We start from the raw sequence: 24,570 nt of genomic DNA, 5'->3' as shown, positions 1-24,570 counted from the left end.
GCCATCAGGTTTAGACCACCTCAAGTGATATGCTCCTGAAAGCTTTTGTATCTTTGTGCTTATAGTGTCGAATCTCGGAGACCGTTGAGAACGATCGGCGACCTGATCGAGGTCGGTTTGAGATTTCCTCGCTGGAACGAGTCCTATCAGAAGGCGGTCCTTGTCGGTTGGTTATCCGCTAATGGTAGCGAATGTCAAGCAGGCCCTAGTTGTACAACATTCCAGGACATTCCAGGCTCTTCTAATTGTCGCCATAGAGCACGTTCTGCAGCCAGTTCGTCGTCATATCGAGTAACAGCTTGCTCAAACCTAGCCCACCAGTCGACGTTGGCATATGTATAATGCGCCTTTGTATATTCCCAATATTCTGGATACCATCCGGCAAATTGCCAGTTAATGGCGACAACAAGCTTGCGGTTGTGCACGATGAGGTTGCGTGGGCAAATGTCGGCGTGGGAAAAACAGGTGCGATATTGACGGCTATGACAGCGCGTAACAGCTTCGCCAAAGACTTCCGAGCAAGTCTCTAGCGGAATATTACCTCGCAGAAACGAATGAAATTCTTCAGTGCTACTAAAGGGGCCAAAGGGCCGGTACCCCAGACGGGCGTCGAAGCATTGTCCGAGTTTTGACGAGGCAACTATGCCGTTTTGAGGCGGTTCAAGCCCTCGTAGTTGCCTGATGTAGTTGGATACCTGGATAACCAAGGCCTGCTTCTCGTCGGCCGAAAAGGCGTTGCCATTCCATACCGCTTGAAGAGTGTCACCGTGGACATATTCCATCTCGATGTATAATTTTTCATCAATTCGATAGGTTTGGTAGACCTTTGGCACGGGGATTGAGGTGTGTTGCGCAACGTATTCTAGGCTTTCAAGCTCTCCCACTTCACATGGGCCTTTGATAATTCGGTTCTTGCTCACTCTGATTACGCTCGGTCCAAGGAAGCCAAAGCGCTTTTTGCCCAGCCAGAGTCGAGCACGGACTTTCAGCGATATCAGTCTCTGTCGAATGGGCATGGTGAAAACAATGCAAGGAATGGATAGAGAATCGCGATTGACGAGAAGAAGACCGAGCCGAGTATACGCTTGGAACAGCCTTGTAGGGGGAAATGGACGAGGGAATACATTCATATGCATATAGATGGATAGATAGATAGATAGGTACACACAACGGAACAAGGGACGAGACGAGACAAGAGGTGGAAATGTCATATGCAACCCTCCAACACCTATCGTTGCCAGGACGCGTTGGAAGAGGTTGGGGTGAAGACAACAGATTCTCGGAAACGCGTGACAAACAAGTTAGAGGCAATCAGATCACATGATTCCTTGGCGATTAAGGTCACCTTGCGCTGGTGAGTGACTGGGATTAAAGATTGGAGACTGGGACCCACACTTTGTCACTATTCCATATATGGCTTAGAGCCCGCACAGGTGAATGAGCTAGCAAAAAGCACCAAGACATCTACGGACATACAGGCGCCTGCTTGGTAGGGTTTACTTCCAGCCTTACCTCTACACATATTGCTACTACGCCACAAATACGTGAAGTACAGCAATATGAGCGGCAAGGCGCGAGTCATGGTAGTAATCCACCACCGTGATGAGTTCTCGCTTGGAGACAGCAGGAAACAGTTGGGTCAAGCGGCCTACCGTTGGGGAATCCTCATCCAGCCTAAGAATCCTAAAGGCTTTGACTCAAATGTCTACGACGCAATCGATGCGACAGACCCTGATCCCTAACCCGAGTGGATCTCCACCCGAACCACGACTGGCGTTTTCGTCCCAAGATGAGCGTCAATCCGATGCACAGCGGTCGCCTCCTGGGAAGAATAATGATCGGAAAGGTGCCCCCGCACACCACAATTGAAGGGATTGACGACATTCTCAGAAAAGTGCCGCTTCCTATCAAGAATTCCACGCCTGTGCAGAATTGCGTCACTTGGGTTCTAGCGGCCATCGAAGTCATGCAAAAGCAGGTTTGGCAGAGGCATTCGACGTGGACCAGTTCAACATCAAAGCCCTCGAGCTCGCCGATCAATGGCTGAAAGATCCAAGTCCTCACCATTTCCACAATTATACCAACCGACCACGCTAGCCTCAAGGTAGCACTGTGATCATTCAAAGCATACGCCATACCTGGTGCCGAAGGGGTACAACCACCGGTTTTTGAGGCTCATCTTTGCTTGGAGAACCTTAGGGGAGGGCTTACGTGCAAGCTACGCTAGCTTAGTCAAACATCTGGGCTCCACACTATCTTTTCGTGTGCGTCGCATATAGTCACCGCGTCAGGGTCATGGCGGTAAGCCATTGTAGAAGACAAGTACCCAGTAATGGACAAGTCCGCTGTCTGTGTTACGGCGAAACTGCTTCAAACTAGGTAACGTGTCACTTGAAGTTGGACAGGTGCCTGCAAAGAGAATATTCCTTGTGTCACCATACCAAAGGAGCTACAAACACTTGATAGGGTAGATTTCCTGGTCACGTTGGCGACTTGATCTTTGCGCTTGGCGGGTCCTTGGCGCGAGTAGATCATAAAAGCGGCGCCCACTCCACGCCCAGATTCAGCTAACCTTGTCGCGCCTTTATCCACCTCTTTCACAAAGACGAAAGTGAAAATGCACTGAGCGGTTCACAGTTGCACTTTCTGGTTCTTCTTATTCTTGCCATCTCTGGTACTACGAGAAGACAAATAGACCTGATCTGAGCGTCCATACTCACAAGAGTCGCGGACAGAGGAGAAGAACCACTTGTGAGAGTCGCGTTCCTCCTGCTGAGCGTTCACCATGGTTGGTGCGCAACCGCTGCGGAGCGGTCTTGCGCAAACCGCACGTTGTGAAAATGAACATTCATCCTTTGGTTCAGGTATTTTGTTCAGCCCTACATACTTCTTGCTCATCTACCACTGACTTGTCGCAATAGAAGGGCTCTCGCAGACCGAATTGGATCTCATCCTCGAGGAACGAAGACCTCTTCTTTTTCCCAGCTGGGGTGGACCTGCAGAACCCCCTCCTCCTGCAAGCGACTCAATGGGGGGACCTTCCTGGGATGAAAGCCGGCAGCGATGGCGCCGAACCTTTGAAGTTCTCGACAATGGAGAAGTGAGAGTGAGAGATAAAGGCTATTCCCGACAGTTGGAGCATCTCGCAGACGACCCGCAAGAACTTGATGCGGTCTGTGCCCTGCGCTTCCGCAACGCAAAACATTATGAATTTATGCTAACCTCTCTAGGCTCTAAAACTCATCGGCCAATTCGCGCTCGCTGCTGGAAAGCTGTACTGCGACGTGTTCTGCATTTCCGGTAAATCCCGTCCACTGACCCCCAAGGAAGTCGAAATGTCAGGATTATGGCTGCATGGGGGAAAATTCGTGACTTGTGCACACCTTCTACAAATACTTCCCAACACGCACGTGGACGAGACGGTGAAGCGTTTGTGCGATCCATGTCTGGCGCAAGCACGTGTTTCGACAGCAAACCTTTCACGGGAGATTGATGACGATTGTGAGCAACAGATGAGCGGATAAATGTGACATACATTACTAACTTTCTCAAGTTGGGCCTGCGTACCCTGTTCGCTTGTCGACCTTCTGCAGAGCCTCAGACCTTGCCGTCTTTGTCTTGAACCCTCAAGCCGCTGAAAACAAGCACATACCTTTTCCTCCCAAACACTCCATCGACCCTGGCCTGTTACAACCACTATCTTTCGGGAATAACATGTTATCCATGGACCACTTCGCCGCATATTATCCGAGGAAGAGAGTGGAGACACGTGACGCGTCATTGCCTGACCAGCTCAAACGCAAGTCAAAAGCACTAAACATCAACGATGCTTGCGAATTTATGGGGCACGAAGTCAGAAATGCCCACGTCCCCCAGACACTCCTGGGCCCGCCACCTGCAAGTATTTGCCACAGCCCTTAAGGTCGCTCTATACTGACTTGCCCTCTAGAATTATGATTATACCTTCATATCGGAAACTCGAAGCATAGCGGTTGGTAGGGTCATTGCGAAACAGAACGGGAGTTCTCCTGCACTTTGGTACAAAGATGGCAAGCTCACCGAGAATTGGGATTGCGATATTCCTGGCTTCTGGGGATGCAGTGGAGGGATGGTGTGCAGAATCGAGAAGAACTCTGGTGTTTGGGGAGCTCGTGTCGTTGGAATATGTGAGTCTATGCCCGTATCTGAGCTGTCATTCCCTGCGAAATGTAAGCAACTGACCGTTGTGTAGTTCAAGGAGAATCCAGCAACAATCTCAAATACAACAGTGTTCTCGGATTTACCGCTGCCGGTATCGCAGAACTCCAAAAGCCCCATTTCGACGAGAACCGGATCGACCGACAGCTTACTTCTCTCACCCTGTGAAGGCGGTCGGATCATACCGGTGAAATGCCTCCTACGGCGCGATATTCGACACGAAAATTGAGGTCGGTGATACTCTGAAGTTGTGACGGGAGGAAGAGGAGCCAGCCAAGAACGAAAGCACTGTTTCGAGTCATTCATAACCCTGCCTGGTCTTGACGAGCGATGGATCATCCCCCAAAAAAACCAAGAGAAACGTCGAAAACGAAAAAGAAAAGGGGAAAAAGTCAAGAGAAAACAACCACAACAACAGGGAAAACAAGAAAAGGGGACAAAGAGAACACAGCAAAGAGTAAAAGGAAAGAAAAGAAAAAAGAAAAAGAGTGTTGATCTGTTGGAAAGCGATCACACGAATCTTTCTGTCAATGCAGGAAGAAGCCATAGCCCAATACATTGAGAATGTCCACTTCAAGTAGACATCTGGCCCTTGGTCCTGCAGAGTGCGTACAAAGAAACAGTTCTCCCATATCTCCAACGAGACTGGTCATGGTCTGCGGAGTAATGGATTCCAGATACAGAGGTATGCAGACAAATCTTTCTCGAACTCTGCGCGATCTTGTGTTCCTCGCCTCCCAAACAAATACGTGGTTGCTGTAAATCTCTTCAAGTGACCTTGAGCCCAACTATGCTGTCTCCTGTTTCATGGGCCACAGTCCTTTGAACCTGTTGTAGTAAGATGTGCTCTCGTCCTCAAAAATAACCTTGAAACACACTTCTCGCGCCTTGTAGCCATGTCCGGAGCTTAGGCCCTCGTCATGCGATGAGGAATCTTGTTGACTGCGCTCAGGCGGCAACACGCATTCCTGACTGCAAATTGACACCTCATTCAACCGTGGTATCTCGATGAACTTGTCGGCCACTGCGTTGAAACTGGTAGAGCGGCTCCAAGTGCTCTCCGCGCCTGAAGAGAAGGTACCTTCGCAACGCCCATGGAAGCACCTAACAGAGCAGAAGTCAGAAAGAACAAGTTTTTGATACTATTCATGGAGAGGCCGTCACGCACCTTTCGGATTTGATAGCTGATGAAGCGTCTCGTCGGCACCGCAAAGACGTAGTCGAGCTCTTCGAGCGTGTAGCCACTCGTGTCGGGCACGAAGAGGAACATCAAGATGAAAACAAACACGTTCATGCCACTGCAAGGACATCGTCAGCAAATTAATTCTTTTGGGTCAGAGTGTGTGCGAGGATGTTAGGTGGGAGCCTTACGCATAGAAACCAAATGCACCTGTTGCGGTGAAGGTGCTCAACATCAGGGGAAACGTCAACGATAGAGCCGAGGACAGCGCAAATGTCGCCGAAACCGCCCAGCTGTTGCCGATCTCCCTGTGCGACAGTGGGAAGGCTTCAGCAGAATACACGAAAGCGACAGGTCCTGGTCAGAAAAAGTGTCAGAAGAGTGATTGCAGCCATACGATTTCAAAAATGCCGAAAGGAGGAGAGGAGAGAAGGCAGGGTTGGATATAAATATATATATATACCTTGACCGACGGAGTAGAGAGCGGTGAATGCGTAGATGAAGAGGGCGATCATGCCGACATGTGCCTTGCTGGATTCGGGGATATAGAAGCAGAAGCCGGCGGCAAGGAGTGTCCAGGCCATGTGTGGGAAGGTCGAGAGAAGGAGAGATCTAGAATCCCAGAGGTCAATCCTTTGAATCCCGAATTCGCGATGAGCGGGTCATTCGTACCTTCGACCAAACCTATCAATGAGAAAGATTGCCGGTATGGCAAAGACAAAGTTGACGATCCCGTACCCCAACGACGTCAGCAGTGCTGTGTGCTCGGAGGCGCCAGCTTGAACAAAGACAGTGGACGAGTAGAAGGCAATGATGTTCATTCCTGTAGCAAAGATGATCAGCTTCAGAAACGGGGACTGTTTGTTTCAATGGACCAAAATTTAGAATAGGCACCCCCCCTGAAAGAGCGGAGACCTCGTTTCGTCTCAAAAAACATGGACAGCGTTCTCAATTAGGAGAGAGGCTAGAACTCACCGCAGAATTGCTGACCCATGAACACGACCAGGGCTGCTATGCCACTTCTTCGAATACGAGGGACCGTGGCGAGCTCACGCAGTCGGATGAGGTAGGTCGACGCAGCTGCCATCTCGTATTCGATCACCAGCTGAGCGTGGACGTAGTAGAGGTCGCGTGCAGCTTGTATTCTGTGACGCCTCAGACGGCAGAGCGACTCGAATGCTTTCCTGTACCGGTTCTTTTTCATCAACCAACGAGGAGACTCTAACGGTCTCTATTAGCGGCGGGCCAGAAGAGCGATGTACGGATAACTGTACCTGGACAGAAGTAGACAAGAAGGGCGAGTGGCACTGCAGGGATGAAGGCAGATCCAATCTGGAGTCTCCACGCGATTTTCCCAACTCGGTAGACGGCGAGGTTGGCTGCAAAGCCGAGAAATATCCCGAAAGCCGTCCACATCTGCCACCCCATGACCAGGGCACCTCGAATAACAGCTGGGGAGTTCTCGGCAGCGTACATGGGGATCGTCGCAGCTGCTCGGAGAGAGGAAAGTCAGCCAGACTGGCACCGACATGAGGAAAACCGGGCGGCAAAATCACCTTTGAGACCCATTCCGAAACCCATCAGGAGCCTGGTGACAAGTAGTTGATGCCAGTTCTGCGACAGCGCACCCCCAATTGGCGTCAAAATGCAGAAGATGGCCGCGAGGAAAGTCGCACCACGGCGGCCAAGAAGGTTGTTGAACGGGTCAGACAGCCAGCATCCACTTCACCATGTCAGTACATCCTGCTCGGTCATGGAGCGTCCTACAACTCACAGGAAAGCAGAGGAGATATAAGGCGCAGCGTTTACCAGGCCGACCAGCCAATAGTCCCTATTGGAGCCAGAGGCGATGCCAAACTCGACCGGAAACGTCAGATTGGCGCCATTCGACCCCGTCTGGTCCCAGCCCCTTTTGGTGCGTCAGCCTTGTGTTGCCCAGTGCTGGACTTTTACTGTAGAACCTACTGTACTGCCGCCCCGATGGAGCAGACAAACACGGTGGCGTAGAGAGCGAATGGATGCGTCCACCTGTGCTTGACTTCATGTTGGAGAGCCTCGAGCTCGTCGACGTCGAGTTCTTCGATTTCTTCCAACGGCACCGCTTCCTGGGCGACGTAGGCACCTTTCTTCAGGACAGGAAGTATGTCGAGGAGATCCTTGTCCATGGCAAAGCGCTCGACTTGGTGCATCAGATCGTCTTTTGAAATTCCGGCCAGAGGATTGACCAGCCTGTGTATATAGGGTCAGCGACTGGTCACCAAGCAACTTCCAGTGTCATGGCGTCGCCATACCTTGCCGTGCTATTGTCCCTGATCGTTTCGAGCGCAATATGTCCTGCAGATGGGGTACGCCCTTTCTCGTCGTGGGAGGCCTGCTCGACCTTCTCGGACGGAAGCTTTTCGGCCATGTTGAAGTGCAACTATCTAAAAGATGAATAAGTCCAACGAGCTCTTTTGCCAGAAGAATGTCGTTTGGTAGAAGAACGGTCATGGGCCTGGACGGGACAGAGAGCGCACTTATGTGCGTTGGTCATGTTGGGTGGCTGATCCAAACCAAGCATACATGCCTTTTCCAAACCGGCCCTGTCAATTTCCAGCCGGTCGGATAGTCCAGACCCCACGGGGTAGGACGGCCGGGGGTTGCGTGAGATTTTTGGCCATGTCGGAAGAACTCCGTATTGAGTACCAGACACGGGTCTTGGTGAAAGAGAATTCGTCACCTTAGTGCCACACTCACGATAGCTGAAGTGAATAGCGCCTAACATCTTGTCATGGAGTGGTTCTCCTTGGCGAGCGTCCACGAGCATGAGTACTATATAACTAGAGCTGTTAGGGGCTAGGGTACCCACAGGCGATACAGCCCCAGTTTATCAGCCTTGCGGGGCTTGACGAACAAGGCAATATGCATACTCCTCTGTTTGGCTTAGCGGCGGTCTGGATTTCCCCACAGGCGGTCCGCCGGTGCCGCTTTACAAAACCTCCGGGGTCAAGTGGGGTTTACTAATTATTTCTTTGCATCCCAGCCCTTTCCATACCGCACGACGAAACGAAAACTCCGCAACCTCGCCTGCCATTTGTTTCTCTTCCAAAGACGGCAGAGTGTATTTTTGAAGTGTCGGCGGCGGCATGGACGTAAAAGCCGCCGCCAACATTAGCTCATTTACTTATGAGCCAAGTCATCGAATAGGTTTGTTCATGGATGGAAAGATCATGCCATTTTTCGGTTACCGTCGGTGCTGGATGTGTGTCTCTAATTCAAGGAGAGGCGGCCCCAACTGCCCTATGTGCCTGGCGGCACCTTGACGCGAGTTCCTGGTCACGGATTGACAGCAGTCCGCCGCCTATGGCTATTGTCGCCACAGCTAGTCAATTTCCCCTTCGAATTTTCTACAGCTCGTGACGCACCCTTAGAGGGTGAAGGGTACGCTGCCAACGCTCTACTTTGTGTGGTGATTCGACTTCCTGACAGTCGAATCTGGCCGTGTCAACGCTGTGGCAACACACTTGAGGAAAACCTTCCAATACTAGGCTCGTTGCACTGGAGATCGAGACATTATGCCAAGGTCGAAATGGCGGTCAGAAATACACAGTGGAACAGAACTAGAGCATATCATACGGTGTATAGAGCTTTTGGTGTGACTACAATAGTGACTCGGTCACATTTCGCGAAACAGTTGGCTTGACTTCTCGCTCTCATCTCGAATTCTCCACGTGAACTCGTAGGTCTTGCAAGCATCCTCGTACGATGACAGGATTCCGTCCGAGGGAGCGAAAAAGCCCTGTTCTTCGCTTCTGGCATTTTTTACAGCTTCCGGGCAAGGAACAGCACCGAGGGAGCCTAGCAAGCCTGCAAATTCCGAATAGAATGGGTCGTCATTGATGAAGGTGAATGATTCTTCTTGTTCCGAAATCGGGGTTCTATAAGAATTCAATGTCAGATGTTGTACAACTCCTCATGCCTCATCAGAGCTCCGGATCCTGTACGGATCATGCCTTGTAAATCATTTCGTCAAATCTCGTATACGGCAACTTACCTCACGTAAAGAGTGGGAGCGCTGTATAGGTCAACTAGACGAAGCTGGAAGCCATCCCCAGCAACGACGATCTCGTTCGAGTACCGAATACCATGCAGTGCGACGATGTGCATAAGCGATCCAACCGCTCCGCCCTGATATTTCCTGCTTTCTATCAGCCGGGTGCCGCATGAGAGTTGAGGTTCTTCTACTAGAGCACATACCAGAATGCCGCAGTCACGCGAGGAATTCGTTCATCAGTTGGTATTTGCGACTCGTCCACAAGCATGCTAGAGAGCTGTCCAGCAGGCTCATAGTGCTCCAGTGCGCAAGCTCTGACGGTGGCGAGGTCAACCTCTCCACCAAGATATCGGCAGAGGTCGCAAAAATGTGTTGCTTGCTCGACAATTGGGCCACACTGCTTCGCCTTGTTCCACCAGTCCGTCTTTCTCACTTTCGAATAAGCCATGCTATATCGAGCATTTACAGCCATTACCTTGACGTTGTTGTCGTGGAGAATAGACATGGCTTTCTGCACAACCTTGAGATACCGAAGCATATAGCCGACTGCGACCTTATTTCCTGATTGTTGAAGTATTTTGGCAACTGACCAGACTTCGAGAGGTCGGGCAGTTGATACAGGCTTCTCAACAAACAGTGCCAGGGCAGAACCAAACGCAGAAACGACTTGTACCTCAAGATCACGACCATGCTGCATGGTTCCCCGAAAATGAGGCGGTGTCGCCAGCAGCATGAGATCCGGATGAATCTTCATTTGCGCCAACTTCTCCTGGGCCTCTTGTAGAGTGAGAAAATGCTTTGTATGTGCATAGCATGTCGCTGCTGCCGACGTTGACTTCTGGGAGAGAACTTGTTTGACACGTTCTGCAGAAGGATCGATGATTCCAACGACATCGAGTCTCGCACCCAGGTATGCTTCGATCCGTAACGAGTGATTCCAAAGAACGTTGTCATTGCCGAAAGTGATGTTTCCCTATATGCAAGGCTCTCAGTCTCGTCTCCCAACAACATATGAGGCTACATACTGCCCCGATAAACAGAACACCGAATTTCCTGCCAAGGGCTGCCATGCTGGGCCTGTTTCGGGCCAGCCAGTTCGAATCGCGTTGTAGACCAGGAGGTAACAGAGGTTGGATAACCATGATCTGATAGCATTAAAACCGGAAAATACCAATGCCGGGGCCGGGTGGAAATCGATGGTCCGGACATGTTGATTTACCGGGCCAAGCTTACTGGGGGAAACTCGAACTTGGGGCGATATCACGTTGTCTGGACGAGGGACAACTTTGTTCCCCAACCTTGAGTCTCCCACATTGTCCTGAAACAATAACGCCGGTCCCTTCGGACTGGGTAGTCAGCACAAGCAGTACTACGATCAACAATGGAACCAGGCCCTCGGCGCAGGCTCAAAGCGTGCCGGACTTGCCGGCGACAAAAAATGAGATGCACAGGAAGCCCGGAGTCACCTTGCCCACGTTGTATCAATGCAGGCCTCCCTTGTGTTTTTGAAGACAGAAAGGCAACGGCGACCGGTATCGTGGGAGGGGCACAGAAGAGAAAGTATGTCCAATGGTCCCAACCAACTGTATCCGTACCACGCTGACTCTGTCTTTACTGCTAGACTGGTAGAATTGGAAGATGAGATCCAGAAGTTGAGACAAGAGCTCAAGTCTGTTTCACAGGCTGCAAAAGGGATCCCGGCTGATGATTCGAGTTCTCTACGGAGCCCAGAATTGTCCAGGCCTCCCGTTAATGACAGCGACTCGCTTCCAAATGAAGACACCCAGACTCTCATCTTGCAGTCTTTCACCCCTACACAGAGGGAAAAGCAAGATCACACAACGGACATTTCTAGATCTGGCCGATTGCTCAACACCGAGCAACCTACCCCATCAGCTTCAGCGTTCAGTGTCCCTCCTGTTGTCCCGGACAATGGCCGAACCGTGCAAGAGCGAGAGAGTTCTGAAGCAGAGCCCGAGATTGACTACATGCATTATCAGCACTTGAATGCTCCGGTTACCGCTGTTCAGTCCATGGGCTCCATGTCTCCTGCCTCAGAAAAGGCTCTTCATTCAGCGGGCCTCGACGACGGTAGCATCCATTATGGTCAAACCGAGCCAGCATTGACAGAAGTATCGGCACCTTCATCTGTTGAAACATCAGACGTCGTGTTGGACATCTTCAAGGATGAGTCCCAGGCACGACTTCTCTTCGCATCGTAAGCATTCCGTGTTCATTCGGGAAGATGCCGCCGTTGACCTGTTCCTGAGTTAGCTATTTTGAAGGGGGTAATCCGTATCTTCCCATGTTCGATCCCGTCGTGGATACCTTCGACTCTATCCGAGCCCGTTCGCCTTTTTGCCTGATTGCAATTCTGTTCATCGCGCTGAAACAGAAATCAGGGATCGTGCACAAAGTCACCACGGACCTGCAGAAAACAGTACGAGAAGCTTGTCTACAAGAGGCTCGTCGCCAGGTATGCGACAGTATCTTCGAGAGCCCCACGCTCGAGAGTGTGCAGGCGATGACACTACTGGCAGCAAACGCGGAGAAGAGTTGGTTCGCAATTGGACATGCTCACGAAATGGCCCTGGAATTGGGCTTGGACTATGCACTTGATGAGCTGCTCAGTGCAGACTCCTTGACAACTGATCGAGCACACTTCCACAGTGGCAGTCGCAGAGCCCGTACGTGGCTCATCTTATATCACATTGAGCGCGAGCTTGCAGTCGGGACTGCAAGGAAACCACGCATTCGTCAACTTGACACGGCGTTACTGAGGCATTATTTGGATCTTCCTGTCTCCTATCCCAGTGACATGAGATTCGTAGCTACTGTCGAGATTGTGCAACTTCGCAGTAAGTGATAGCGTTTATTCCCACAATGAGCCATCTAACACACTTCTCTAGGTGATATTCAGCGCCAAATCGAAAATACCACTTCACTATCTGCCATTTCTGAGAGCGCGCCACGAGAATTTGAGCGGAAGGCTCAAGAATGGTTCCAATACTGGGACGGCCGGTTCAAAGGTATTCCCACTCCACTCTACGGGATTAGACGAACTCTTTGGCTATGCCGCCCTTGGTACTGCGTGGAAGCCTCGTTTTGATGCACTGACATGGTTTAGCATACAATGTGAACGAGGACTCGCTTAATCGAATCAGCCTACGGACCCAGAAGAACTATTCAGCCATCACAATCTGCTGTACTATCCTTGGTAGATTACACAAGAATATAGACACATACATGCTGCCGACCATGGATGAAATTGTCCGTCGAACTGCTGAGACCGTATCTGATCAGCTCTGTCTCATCGAACACTCGAAATCCTACAGATGGCATTTCCGATGGGCACCTACGTATTCCGCCTTGATGCTCACATTCGTAGGTCAGTATTGGCCGAAAGTCCTTTCCTTCTCTTGCTTTGGAGAGTTCTGATGGCCCAGCAGTAGTTCTAGCCCTTCAACTCGCGCAGCGGTGGCCGACGTATTTGGAAAAATCTCGGACAGAGAGACGGGTCAGGTCCGTCATTGGCCTGTTGGAGACACATCCCTACCAAAACCTAGCATTTCAGGTCAAGAGGATGCTTGACAGATCAGCAGATGAGCATTTATCGTCGCGACAACGTAATTCGACTATGTCAGGCGAGTACTCGAGGCAAAATGCATCATCGCAGATCAGCAGACAACATAACCCTCTACCCGAGAACAATGCACCCGCTAGAATTGACGATGACAGTGGTACTCTACTGAGCAACCAATGCAGGGAGACTTCAGTTGCCGAAGCCGAGAATCTGGACTGGCTCTCTGGGGGTTCAATTCTTGAAAACTGGACCCTGCTCGAGCTGGGGAACTCGTCGCCATACGATATGTCCATGTTCAGTGGAGTAGGAGCAATATAGAAGCGCATATTAATTGCTGTGACCCATATGAGACACGTTTAGCTTCTGATATATGCGCACATTCATAGGGAGCACAACCTCTACCAGGCACGTTGAGATTCTGGATCCTGAAGTCCTCCCCCCAATCTGTGCGGCAGCCTTGTTCAGCCTCGTCATAAGACCAGCTGCGATTGGTCTGTTCTCTTCCATAATGTTGGCATCACGCAGTACCACCTGCTCTATTGATTTCGAAAGATTGATCGCGGTTCTCAAGTCGATAGGATTCATGTCTATGCCGGAGTGGTTATGTTGCAAATGATATATGTAGGGTGGTTTGTCAACACATAGACTGCGCCGTTGGAAGGTTTGCGGAGCCTCGGCGGCAACTCAAACTGCATGGTGCGAATACGTCACTCGATTCGCTGGGCGTCGTGGGTGCGCGGTAAATAGTGAGGAGGCGGCAACACTCAACATGCAACCCGGATTCCAAAACTCCCTGCACCGACATTTCATTCGTCCCAACTGCACTCCCTGAGGAGTTACTGTGCAACAGCTTGGTCACGCTGTGGCAGCTTGATCTCCTTGTATCGCATTTTCCCTCATGGCTCCCGCTTGATTGTGCGCCCCCCCAGGAGCAGCGTGTCTTCGATGCGCTGCCTAGCAAATGGGTCCATTCAAATGGTTCCTCTTCGTCTACATCCTTGGTGGTCTCACCTTCGTGCCGCTTCTGATTGCCCTCGTCCTCCTCTATGCCTACTACACGCTCCCTCCGCCGGAAGTGAAGACGGAGAAGCCCAAGTCCAGCGACGATCCTGCACAACTACTCCGCCCCGAAGATGACAAGATTGCATTCAAGACCGGGACCGACGACCTGGCCGAGCAGTTCCACCGCAAACACGACTCTGACGTCGCCGCCGGCTACTTCGCCGTCTGCAGAGAATATGTGCCGGGTGGTGTCCCTGGCAAACCGCCGGACAAGCTGACACCTGCGGGCGACTTGGCCGTCCAGGAGTCGCCCAGCGTCTACCAGAGCATGTACCGCAGCATATTCGACCGGTCGCAGAAACCAACCATAGAACCCAACAAAGACGGGGCGGGGAAGAACGTCAGAAAAACAAATAATGTCTTCTATGTGGTCTTGAGGTGGGTTACAAATGCAGGAGCCACCTGTCTGGAGGATGGAGCCTGACTGATCAAGCTAGGCACGGACATCTGATGCTTTACGATGATATACAGCAGTTGGAGGTCCGCTATGTCATCTCCCTCGATTACCACGACGTCGATGTCTATGCGGGCGGGGAAGAAATCCCAGAGGGGGAACTGTGGATCAAGCGAAATGCCATCAGATTGAGGAGGAAAAAGACCCAAGTGGGAGACAAAGCAACTTCGCTACCATTCTTTCTCTTTGGGCAGAGCCAGTCGGACAAAGAAGATTTCTACGATGCCATTCTCAAGAACCAAGAGAAAAGCAGCACCGAAGAACCACCAGGCCCGCAACTGTTCGATGTCGAGCACATTGTGTTACTGGTACAGAAATTACACTCGTCAGAGGAGCATTTGCAGACAAGATGGCTCAATGCCATGATCGGCCGCGTGTTCCTGGCCATGTACAAGACCCCAGAGCTGGAAGGGTTCATCCGCGAGAAGCTCACCAAGAAGATTTCGAGGGTGAGAAAGCCCACTTTCATCACCAAGCTGGGTTTGCGGAAAATTGACCTGGGCACCGGCGCACCCTTCTTCAAAAATCCGAGACTGAAAGACTTGACGGTGGATGGTGATTGCACTGTCGAGGCCGACGTCGATTATACAGGAAGGCTTAGGATCGAAATCGCAGCTACCGCGCGCATTGATCTGGGTACACGCTTCAAAGCCCGAGAAGTCGACATGGTGCTGGCAGTGACGTGCAAAACACTGCAGGGCCATCTCTTGGTCAGGTGTAAGCCGCCTCCCAGTAACCGATTCTGGTTCACATTCGAGAAGATGCCCCATCTGGAACTCGATATCGAACCCATTGTCAGTACCCGGCAAATCACATACACTTTCATTCTGAGGGCGATCGAAAGCAGGATCCGAGAGGTGGTAGCGGAGAGTATTGTACATCCATTCTGGGACGACGTACCGTTCTTCGACACGAGACATCAGAAATATCGCGGTGGCATCTGGAAGACGGAGCCCACATCTACGACTACCACCGAGATCCCAGACGAGGAACCTGAGGATGTGATTGAAACTGGTGGCTCTGGAACGGACACACCGGCAGAGCTATCGAAGGACGATAGGGTCATGAGTATGCCGGTTTTGGTTGAGACCAACGGCGTGGGCAAGAACAATTCCGCGAAGAAATCCATGGCTTCCTTGAACGACCTGTTTGGTAAGAAAAAGTCGGAAACAACGGAAAAGGCCGACTCAACGACACCCAGATTGATGCGATCAACATCGTTTGCCAGCGCTGCAGATCCCACCATCACTACGAACCATGCCGATGCGAACACACCCACTCGTGGCGTAGATCAGCCGATGCACAGAGAAAGCGTTGCCACAATTCTGAAAGATCTATCTTCCAGGTCAGTTTCCGGAAACGGGTCAGAACTGGGTTCTCCAGCGGCATCCCCTTCTGTAGAGTCTGCGATGGCGGCAGCGTTGAAGGGGCGGTCGTCAAGCAACGCTTCAGGCGTGTCGGAGGAGGATGACCACAACGGTCCAAGACCCTCCTCCCTGCCCAGGCCCCTGACCAATGCAAGCCGGTCCTCAACCCAAACAATCGATTCTGTCGATCAAAAGGACAGCAGGCCTGCCTCAGCGCAGGAGAAAAACAAGCCCCTGAAAAGCTTCGCACTCGGTGCGAGATCTTTGACTGCTGCGGATAGGAAACAAGCATTGGCATCTGTTAATGCTGCTGCTGCCGCGGCGCAGAAATGGGGCTGGGGCGTGCTCGCAAGAAATCGACAACGAGACGCCCAACAAGCGGCAATGCAGGGAACTTCAGGTGGCGGATCGGGAAGTCCTCCTACTCCGCGAGAGCCAATGGGGCGTGGAAGGCCACTTCCACCTCCTGGAGTTCCACTGCCTCCCCCTGAGAAAATCCGGCCAAACTCATTCCTGGCACCGAAGCGGAAAGCGGTGCCACCTCCATTGTTACCGAAGCGCCCCGAGACAGATGGATCGCACGAGTCGATATCGGCCAAGTCGTCACCAAAACCACCTCTTCCGGAAAGGCGCAAGAGAACGAGCTCTGCGCAGCCTGAGGATGGTGCAGAGGATGAAGTGTTTGTGGTTGAAGCTCCGATGGAATCACCCACGAGCACAGCTCATGATGAACATCATGACGACTTTTTTGGTCATGAGGAGCCCGCAGCACCGGCCAATGAGTCATCTCAACCCTCCCTACCAGACAACGGCAGCGAGAACGACGAGCCAGCTGCACCATCAATCACAGAATCCCTTAACCTGGCCCCCTCTGAGCTAGAGAGTGAAACCGAGGATGTGCAGGAACAGATACGGCCCCCGTTACCTTCCCGTGGTAGTACGACCCCCGAACATCTTTTGCAGGATGAAGATGAGATGCATAGGCAAGAGATGGGCATGTATACATAACAGGGGGGTGGCCCAGCGAGATAGCCAGGCTGCCTGGATATAATTGAAGCCCAGCATTATTGCTTTGGGCATAGAATACGATACCCCATGATAAGCGGTACCATGGCTTGACTTTGCCTTATTAGTTGGTATCAAGTTTGATGTAACTGAGATACAAATTTTCTTCATTGAGCAGGGAGGTGTTGGCCAATTCTTCGGTATCTGGCCTGCTGGCATACTACGGCTGCTATGAGATGCGTTTCCACTTTCGGCAGCTCTGCCGAGCTTCAACACCGCAAGGCTGCACATCTTGACGCGGCTCCCTCAATGACCATACTTGGTAGTCACGGCTCTCATATCCTCCACCTTTTCCTGCTCTTGAATTCTTTCTTCAGCTCTTCGCACTTCCTCACCTGTTATCTGCCGCGATGAATCACTATCCTCAGGCATGGGGTCGAGTTCGTATTACCCTTTTGCAGGCAACCGCAACAATGCTAACCTTCAACAGCCCCGAGATGATGTATACGGTCCCTACGATTCCTCACACCTCCAGACCTCGATGCCTCAGACGCATACGCAATCTCCCGCAGTAACAGGAACGTCGGTACTGGGAGTCAAATTCAAGGACGGCGTTGTGGTGGCAGCTGATAATCTCGGTATGTTTACCACAGCTGCAGCGCATTCACCGTTGATAGGGCTAACACATTCTTGTCAGCGTCCTACGGCTCCCTCGCGAGGTTCACAGATGTTAAACGTCTGCGAACGTTCCCTCCGAATACTGTGGTTGGCTTCGGTGGCGACGTCTCAGACATGCAGTATCTCGACCGGCTATTGCAGTCGCTGGACATTCGAGAAAACTACCTGTCGGCCACCGGGCACACGCTGAACGCACGAAATCTTCACATTTACCTTTCCAAGGTCATGTACAAGAGGAGAAGCGAGTTTGATCCGTTATGGAACATGATGCTTGTTGCGGGGTTGGATGAAGATGAGAAGCCGTTCTTGGCCAGTGCGGATTTGCTGGGTACAACTTTCTCGGCTCCAACGCTGGCGACCGGGTTTGGCGCACATCTGGCACTGCCTTTGTTACGAAAACTAATGCCACACGATGAAGAGAGTGTCAAGGATGTGACCAAGGAGATGGCCATTGACGCGGTCAAGGAGTGCATGAAAGTACTGTTCTACCGCGACGCCAGGAGCTTGGACAAGTACAGCATTGCAGTGGTGACCAAAGAGGGAGTCGAGCTCAAGGAGGATGAGAAGCTAGAGAATCAAAGCTGGGCGTTTGCCGATCAGATTCGAGGATATGGTACGCAAGTCAATTAGGGGGAGGTAATGCATACAAGCATGACCGGTGCACGGCGTTCAGTTTAGGACGGAGCACTCCAATGCAGGGCAATTACACACGGTGGGCCATGAATATTCCCAAGAGAAATAAAATCCCTCTTACGGACACGGACCTGGACACAAGAGTCATCTTTTCCCTTGACAAGAGCGTAGAAGTGTCCAACATCGCTGATGGTGGCCTATGGGAGCCACAACGAGGCAAACACGAAGGTCTGGAACACGAGACGAGATGACTATGATTGGTCAGCCTTGCACTCTCTTGGCGCTGGTGAGTCAAAGGCGGAGTTTGCGGTGCTGGTGACGTGCCGATGCCAGAAATTTGGAGAAGTGAAGTTCGACTTGCCAGAAAAAGTTGAAGAGGCGTTGATGCTGCCAGCCGCACGCTGCGCACATAACTACCAGGTACATACAGAGGTGATTTATTCGCGTACCTGCTTGTAATTGTACAATTCCTGTTTGCGTGGATCTTCTCTGTTTCCAACTCCTATCCCTACCTCTCGCCAAATACTCGCATTCGCTTCCGCGCTCCAGCCTGAAGCCTGTCTACATTACGGCGTCTCCAACACTCTCAGTCCAGTGCCACCACCATGGATGGTCCAGCTGTGCAGCAGACACAGACCCCGCCGAACAACAACAGCCGTACTAATAGAGGGCAACGACATAGACGGAGAGACGGCGGTGGCCCCAGAAGGCCATCACCCTCGCAACCAGAAACCACAGTCCCCGTCAGACAGAGTGCGGGCAGACCTTTCGGGGGACGCCTCACACGACTCCACGCAGAAGCACCGCCTTTCGTCCCATCCTCTCTACCACCGCCTCCTCAATCGAGCACGCAGTCGAACGACTCAAAAGCTCGTCCTCCTCACCCTAGTAACAAGGGCACATCCACACGAACACCGCAGCGGCCACAGGGACGGAAAGGGTCGGTCGCGCGATCGACGGCTCCGGACATCGCCACCAGAATTCATGAGGACATTTCCCACAATCTCTACGAGTGTGCAATCTGCACCAACGAGATCGGTCGGTCTTCAAAAGTCTGGTCGTGCCGGACATGTTGGACCGTGTTCCATATCGGCTGCATCAAGAGATGGTCGAAAAACGAGGGCTCGGCCGTTCCTCGCTCTGCGGGACAAAGCGACGAGGAGACGCAGTCGGGAAAACAGTGGAGATGTCCCGGTTGCAATCTACCAAAGGACACCTTCCCGTCCGCATACACTTGCTGGTGCGAGAAGGAAATAGATCCGAAGAATATCTCTGGTCTCCCTCCTCACTCTTGCGGGCAGACGTGTGGCCGGGAGAGGACATTCCCCAAAGCATGTCCACATCCTTGCGATCTCCTCTGTCATGCAGGACCATGTCCACCATGCACTGCCATGGGCCCCAAGCAGAGCTGCTACTGTGGGAAGCAGGAAACAGCGAGACGATGTGTCGAGACAAATTACGAGACAGGCTGGAGCTGCGGTGGCGTGTGTGGCGACATCATGCCATGTGGCGAGCACACTTGCCAAAGACCCTGTCACGAAGGTCTCTGTGGCGCTTGTACGGTTGAGATTCCCGCGAGATGCTACTGTGGAAAGGTGGAAAAGAATATATTATGCAAAGACCGTGGTGAGGAGAAGCCAAGCAGCGACTGGATTGGTTTCTTCGACTGTCGTCAACAATGTGACAGACTCATGGACTGCGGACTTCATCACTGCGAAAAGTCATGTCATCCCCAAGATGCGCCAATACCACATTGCCCGAAGTCAGTCGACGTCGTTACTCACTGCCCCTGTGGTAAAACTCCTCTGGCAGACCTCGAGAACGGCCTTCGAAGACTCTGTACCGATCCAATCCCTAGCTGCGAAAAGGAATGCGGGAGATCGTTATCATGCGGTCACAAATGCAAGCAGATTTGTCATTCTGGAGTATGCAGTCCTTGCACGCTCAAAATCTCCCAACCATGTCGATGCGGTCGTAATTCGTTTGATGTCATCTGCCACGAAGCGAACGAGGAACCACCCAAGTGCTCGCGATTGTGCAAGGCTACTCTGAACTGTGGCCGTCACGAGTGTGGTGAAAGATGTTGCACTGGAGAGCGCAAAGCATCTGAACGTCAAGCCACCAAACGAAAACTCAAGCCGTTGGGGAGTGTCACGCGGGCTTTGGATGAGAATGTCGAAGCAGAGCACATTTGCACTCGACCATGCGGACGCAATCTAAAGTGTGGAAACCATGTTTGTCAAGATCTTTGTCATCGTGGGCCGTGCGGCAGCTGCAGGGAAGCCATCTTTGACGATATCTCATGCAGCTGTGGTAGGACAATCCTCCAGGCGCCGTTGCCATGCGGCACTCGTCCACCGCCGTGTAATTTCCCGTGTAACCGGGTGAAAGATTGTGGCCACCCTCCGGTTGTGCACAATTGCCACTTGGACGAGGAGGAATGCCCCAAGTGTCCATTTCTCACCGAAAAGCAATGTCTCTGCGGGAAGAAGACTCTGAAAAATCAACCCTGCTGGAGAGCCGATGTATTGTGCGGGCTGGTCTGCGGAAAGCCGCTCAAGTGCGGCTCCCATGCCTGCCGAAAGACCTGCCACAAGCCAGGCGAATGTGAAGATGCCCATCAACAATGCCAGCAAGAGTGTGGCAAGACGAAGAAGACCTGTGGACATCCATGTGAGCAGCCCTGTCACGCTCCTGCGACGTGCAAAGAGGACAAGCCATGTCCATTCAAAGTCATGATTACGTGCGACTGCCAACGCAAGAAGGAGGAGGTCAGGTGCAATTCGCGGGCGAATGTGCCTGAGCCTCCTGGTCGACAAACGTCGCTCAAGTGTGACGATGAGTGCGCCAGGTTGGAGAGGAATCGCAAACTAGCGCTGGCTCTTCATATTCCTGACGATCACACCGACGAGCACGTCCCGTACTCGACCACCACTCTCAACATGTACCTGGAAGATGTGGCATGGGCTCACAAGCAAGAGGAAACCCTACGGCTCTTTGCGGCGGACGAGAAGGAGAAGAGATATCCGTTCCCACCCATGAAAAGCCGGCAGCGAGCCTTCATCCACAGTCTTGCCGAAGATTTTGGGTTGGACGGGGAGAGTTTGGACCCAGAGCCACATCGACATGTTGTCTTATTCAAAACTCCCAAATTTGTCGCTGCTCCCATGAAAACCCTAGCCCAGGCAGCCAGGATCAAGCGAGCACAGTTGAACGTGTCCGCTCCTGTGCAATCGACGCCGGATCGAAAAGCAGACGAAGTTAAGCACGACTACAACGGGTTGTTGTTGAGCAAGCCTCGATTTGCACTGACCGAGGACGAATTGCGGTCTCTTATCAAGAAGTCCGCCCCCGCCATCGAGTTCGACATCATCTTTCTGTCCAACGATGAAGGCGTAGCTCTTTTACCCACCCTCTCCTCTGACACTCCCGAACAGCTGGTCAGTCTTCTTACCAGTCTGCAGCCCGCAATTGCCGGCGAGGTAACCAAGCATGGCCTCGGTGCATCGGTTGTCCTCTGTCAATTCGACACCTCGGATCTAGAGCCGAAGATCCTTCAGCAACAAGGCAGACCGATTCCGTCACTTACGGACGGATGGTCTCAAGTTGCGGCGAAGAGAGCAGCACCTGCTGTCGCGCCTCAGGTCAAGCCCGTCGGTCAACGACCAGTATACACGGTGTTGGGTAGTCGGTTGGCTGAAGCCAAGAGGAAGAAGCAGGAGAACGAAGAGAAGATGCGGAAGAAAGCACAGCAGCAAGAGGTTGTAGAGGATTGGGAAAAGGAAATGGAGCAAGAAGAAATGATGCAGCGACAAAGGGGGAATAGTCAGGATGGGGCCCAGCGCCAGTGGGAGTGCTAGTGCAGTTAGATGCATGACATGGTGGTCCATTGAGCTGTGGCTTGCAGCATTTTCAGCTTGCAATGTCCTGGGGACTAAGTAGAATGCAGGTCTAGGAGGAACTGGTGGCTGTGGCTGTGCAAAGTAGCGCCTCCAAAACAAAGTCGCTGCCCAGCCGAAGCGATTCCGAATAAGTTAATCCGATCCGGCTGTGGCTGACGTCATCGACTGCGACCACCCAATGCCCCTCCCCCTGTGGCTGCTTGTCACTTCCTCCTTACCAAAAGTCACCACTGCCTGCATCTTGGTACCAAGTACAAGTCGGTGTAGCTTTCCCTTGTGTCTCTCCACTGATCGTCCAACCTTGAGTTACTGGGCCTCTGCCTCTTAGATGCTCGTGTCGCAGTTCCACACCATCTCTACTCGTACAGCTCCCTTGTCCTGCTCAACCAAGCCGCTTGGCTGCATTCTGTGACCTGTATCCTTCAGCTCACTTGGTGACGCTCGTTTGACCCACCAAGAAGCCATAAACCTCTATATTTCTCTTTCTTCTCTCCCACCTTTTTCTTTTTCATCTCCCGTTGTTCAAACCTGACACACGCATCTCCAGACCATTCACTCATCTCTAGATCGATTCCAACCTTGCCATTCCCATTCTTGCAACCATGGATCAACTCAAGGGTGCGCTTAGCAGCTTCACCGGCGGCAACAATGAGCAACAGCAGAAAGAGGGTGGCAGTCAGCAAAAGGCCTCTGGGAGTGGCACTGGCAGCGGTAACTTCCTAGGCGGACTGGGTGACAAGCTCAACTCTGCGGCCGGTGGAGGAAAGGAGAGCGAGAAGAATGAGGATTACCTCGACAAGGGTGAGGCAGTATTTCACGAACCCCTGTTGGTGATGGGATACTAACCAAACCATTTGACGGTAGGAGTCGACTTTGTTCAGGAGAAGTTCCTCGGGCAAGGGCCTCAAGACAACGAGTCTGCCATCGAGCAAGCCAAAGACGAGCAGATCAGTGACTTTATTCGGAATCAATGTCAGTGCCCACTTCTCGTGCCTGCCTGCGACCTGACATGTCGATGAACTAACACGAGACTCTCTCTCTCACCGCAGACAAATCGACCACTGGCAAGGACTTTCCTATCAAGGACAAAGAGACCAAGTTTTGAACAACTACAGGCCATGGAATGGCGATCCTGTGCTCATGATTGAGTAACGACAGTCTGGGACAATGGAGGGCGTTAGAACACAGGTGCAGATACCAGGAAGCCTGAAGGTCAGGCCTAAGAATATGGCGCTCGTTAGCACGACACCCACGATGGAGGCAGGCCACGTTACGAACATCGCTTTACCCTCGACGATACAGGGAACCATCAGGGTTTGTGATGAAGGATAGATATCCCTTACGGGCATATACCCAATCAATCAATCAATCACTCAATCAGTCATAGCAACTTTTTATGTTCACACTCACGCGATACCCGTACTCGACCAGATCATACGTTGTTGTGATACGTCGTTCGTAGAGAGGCATTCTGTCCCTGAGGATATGCGATTGAGCGTGGTCAGAGTCTTCAAATATTTTTGATCAATCCAATCAACACTTTAGCGATAGTGTTAATACGTGAGTAAGGAAACTCCCGATAGATATTTGATAATTCGTGGTGGATACTGACGGGGTGACTGAGTGACTGGATGGAACAGAGATACAGTACCTGGTATTCATGACCCCCTCCCAGCGACGGCCAACACAACGCATAATGTATTCATAGAAGATAGATTACCCATCGTTTTTTTAATCGTCCACCCACCTCCCCCATTGGAGTCGGAAAAGATCTGGATGGGAACCAGAAAAAAACAAGGGAAGGAACAGAAGAACCCCGAAAGAAGGGGGAAAAAATCGAAAAAAAGATAATGGTCACTACGAGGCTCCCCGTCGCGACCTTGGCGTTGGCAGTTTTTGATATTTTGCTATTAGCACCACGCTCTAACCAACTGTGATTGATTTGTTAGTATCCAGGTTTCGGCAGGCTGGCTTGTAAATTAGGGAGGCTACTAACCTGAGCTAAGCGACCTGCTTGATGGTTGAAGGACGTTCCGTGACTCTGAATTATAGAGCATCATTTCTGACATTTTCTCGGAAGATGGCGGCGTTATGTGACGTCGTCTTCACAACCAACCCCCTTTGGCAAATGATTTGTTTTGTTACTGGCGAAATACCTATGTTGCTATCTAGTGGTTATGGGGAGGAGGAATCTTTGGGGTATATATACATGCATGTACAAGTACCACTTATAGCTGAAGACGGGAAGCAGTGGGCAATCAATGTATGTATTTATACTTGATCTGTATAGTCTGCGAGCGGATTCGTGGCAATTACGAGGCACACATGTAGATAGGTAATGTCAACCCGTATACATGTATTCAACACACACACACACACACACACACACACAGAGAGAGACAGAGAGAGAGAGAGAGAGAGAGAGAGAGAGAGAGAGAGAGAGAGAGAGAAATGACCACGTGACCGCAAGCTTCAA

The 24,570-nt window shown here is 51.7% G+C and overlaps 9 protein-coding genes across 9 annotated transcripts; 6 read left to right on the top strand and 3 right to left on the bottom strand.

Moving 5' to 3' along the window:
- Positions 1-194: 194 nt before the first annotated feature.
- On the bottom strand, positions 195-1,016 carry AYO20_10560 (hypothetical protein; the record flags this gene model as incomplete). Its single annotated transcript, XM_022648817.1, has 1 exon — positions 195-1,016. The coding sequence occupies one exon, from the start codon at positions 1,014-1,016 to the stop codon at positions 195-197; it is 822 nt and encodes a 273-aa protein (XP_022495190.1).
- Positions 1,017-2,785: 1,769 nt separating this feature from the next.
- On the top strand, positions 2,786-4,365 carry AYO20_10559 (hypothetical protein; the record flags this gene model as incomplete). The annotated part of the gene is made up of 6 exons (XM_022648816.1): positions 2,786-2,864; positions 2,922-3,172; positions 3,231-3,501; positions 3,554-3,852; positions 3,950-4,166; positions 4,232-4,365. The coding sequence occupies 6 exons, from the start codon at positions 2,786-2,788 to the stop codon at positions 4,363-4,365; spliced, it is 1,251 nt and encodes a 416-aa protein (XP_022495189.1).
- Positions 4,366-4,985: 620 nt separating this feature from the next.
- Positions 4,986-7,784, bottom strand: AYO20_10558 (hypothetical protein; the record flags this gene model as incomplete). Its single annotated transcript, XM_022648815.1, has 12 exons — positions 4,986-5,232; positions 5,279-5,301; positions 5,366-5,495; positions 5,569-5,734; positions 5,841-5,989; positions 6,050-6,200; positions 6,353-6,598; positions 6,652-6,870; positions 6,934-7,100; positions 7,152-7,286; positions 7,343-7,606; positions 7,669-7,784. The coding sequence occupies 12 exons, from the start codon at positions 7,782-7,784 to the stop codon at positions 4,986-4,988; spliced, it is 2,013 nt and encodes a 670-aa protein (XP_022495188.1).
- Positions 7,785-9,032: 1,248 nt separating this feature from the next.
- AYO20_10557 (hypothetical protein) lies at positions 9,033-10,480 on the bottom strand (the record flags this gene model as incomplete). The annotated part of the gene is made up of 4 exons (XM_022648814.1): positions 9,033-9,294; positions 9,411-9,554; positions 9,614-10,383; positions 10,436-10,480. 4 exons carry the CDS (start codon positions 10,478-10,480, stop codon positions 9,033-9,035), a joined length of 1,221 nt encoding a protein of 406 aa, XP_022495187.1.
- Positions 10,481-10,972: 492 nt separating this feature from the next.
- Positions 10,973-13,311, top strand: AYO20_10556 (hypothetical protein; the record flags this gene model as incomplete). Its single annotated transcript, XM_022648813.1, has 5 exons — positions 10,973-11,628; positions 11,685-12,268; positions 12,320-12,439; positions 12,538-12,798; positions 12,860-13,311. 5 exons carry the CDS (start codon positions 10,973-10,975, stop codon positions 13,309-13,311), a joined length of 2,073 nt encoding a protein of 690 aa, XP_022495186.1.
- Positions 13,312-13,954: 643 nt separating this feature from the next.
- AYO20_10555 (hypothetical protein) lies at positions 13,955-16,884 on the top strand (the record flags this gene model as incomplete). The annotated part of the gene is made up of 2 exons (XM_022648812.1): positions 13,955-14,433; positions 14,493-16,884. The coding sequence occupies 2 exons, from the start codon at positions 13,955-13,957 to the stop codon at positions 16,882-16,884; spliced, it is 2,871 nt and encodes a 956-aa protein (XP_022495185.1).
- A 407-nt stretch (positions 16,885-17,291) lies between these two features.
- On the top strand, positions 17,292-18,189 carry AYO20_10554 (hypothetical protein; the record flags this gene model as incomplete). Its single annotated transcript, XM_022648811.1, has 3 exons — positions 17,292-17,321; positions 17,372-17,519; positions 17,579-18,189. The coding sequence occupies 3 exons, from the start codon at positions 17,292-17,294 to the stop codon at positions 18,187-18,189; spliced, it is 789 nt and encodes a 262-aa protein (XP_022495184.1).
- A 2,738-nt stretch (positions 18,190-20,927) lies between these two features.
- AYO20_10553 (hypothetical protein) lies at positions 20,928-22,052 on the top strand (the record flags this gene model as incomplete). The annotated part of the gene is made up of 1 exon (XM_022648810.1): positions 20,928-22,052. One exon carries the CDS (start codon positions 20,928-20,930, stop codon positions 22,050-22,052), a length of 1,125 nt encoding a protein of 374 aa, XP_022495183.1.
- Positions 22,053-22,696: 644 nt separating this feature from the next.
- On the top strand, positions 22,697-23,199 carry AYO20_10552 (hypothetical protein; the record flags this gene model as incomplete). The annotated part of the gene is made up of 3 exons (XM_022648809.1): positions 22,697-22,895; positions 22,959-23,066; positions 23,144-23,199. 3 exons carry the CDS (start codon positions 22,697-22,699, stop codon positions 23,197-23,199), a joined length of 363 nt encoding a protein of 120 aa, XP_022495182.1.
- Between the last annotated feature and the right edge of the window lie 1,371 nt (positions 23,200-24,570).

Source organism: Fonsecaea nubica (genome assembly GCF_001646965.1).
Source record: "Fonsecaea nubica strain CBS 269.64 chromosome Unknown Scaff115, whole genome shotgun sequence".
NCBI lineage: Eukaryota > Fungi > Ascomycota > Eurotiomycetes > Chaetothyriales > Herpotrichiellaceae > Fonsecaea > Fonsecaea nubica.
This window is presented reverse-complemented; position numbering and strand designations above follow the sequence as displayed.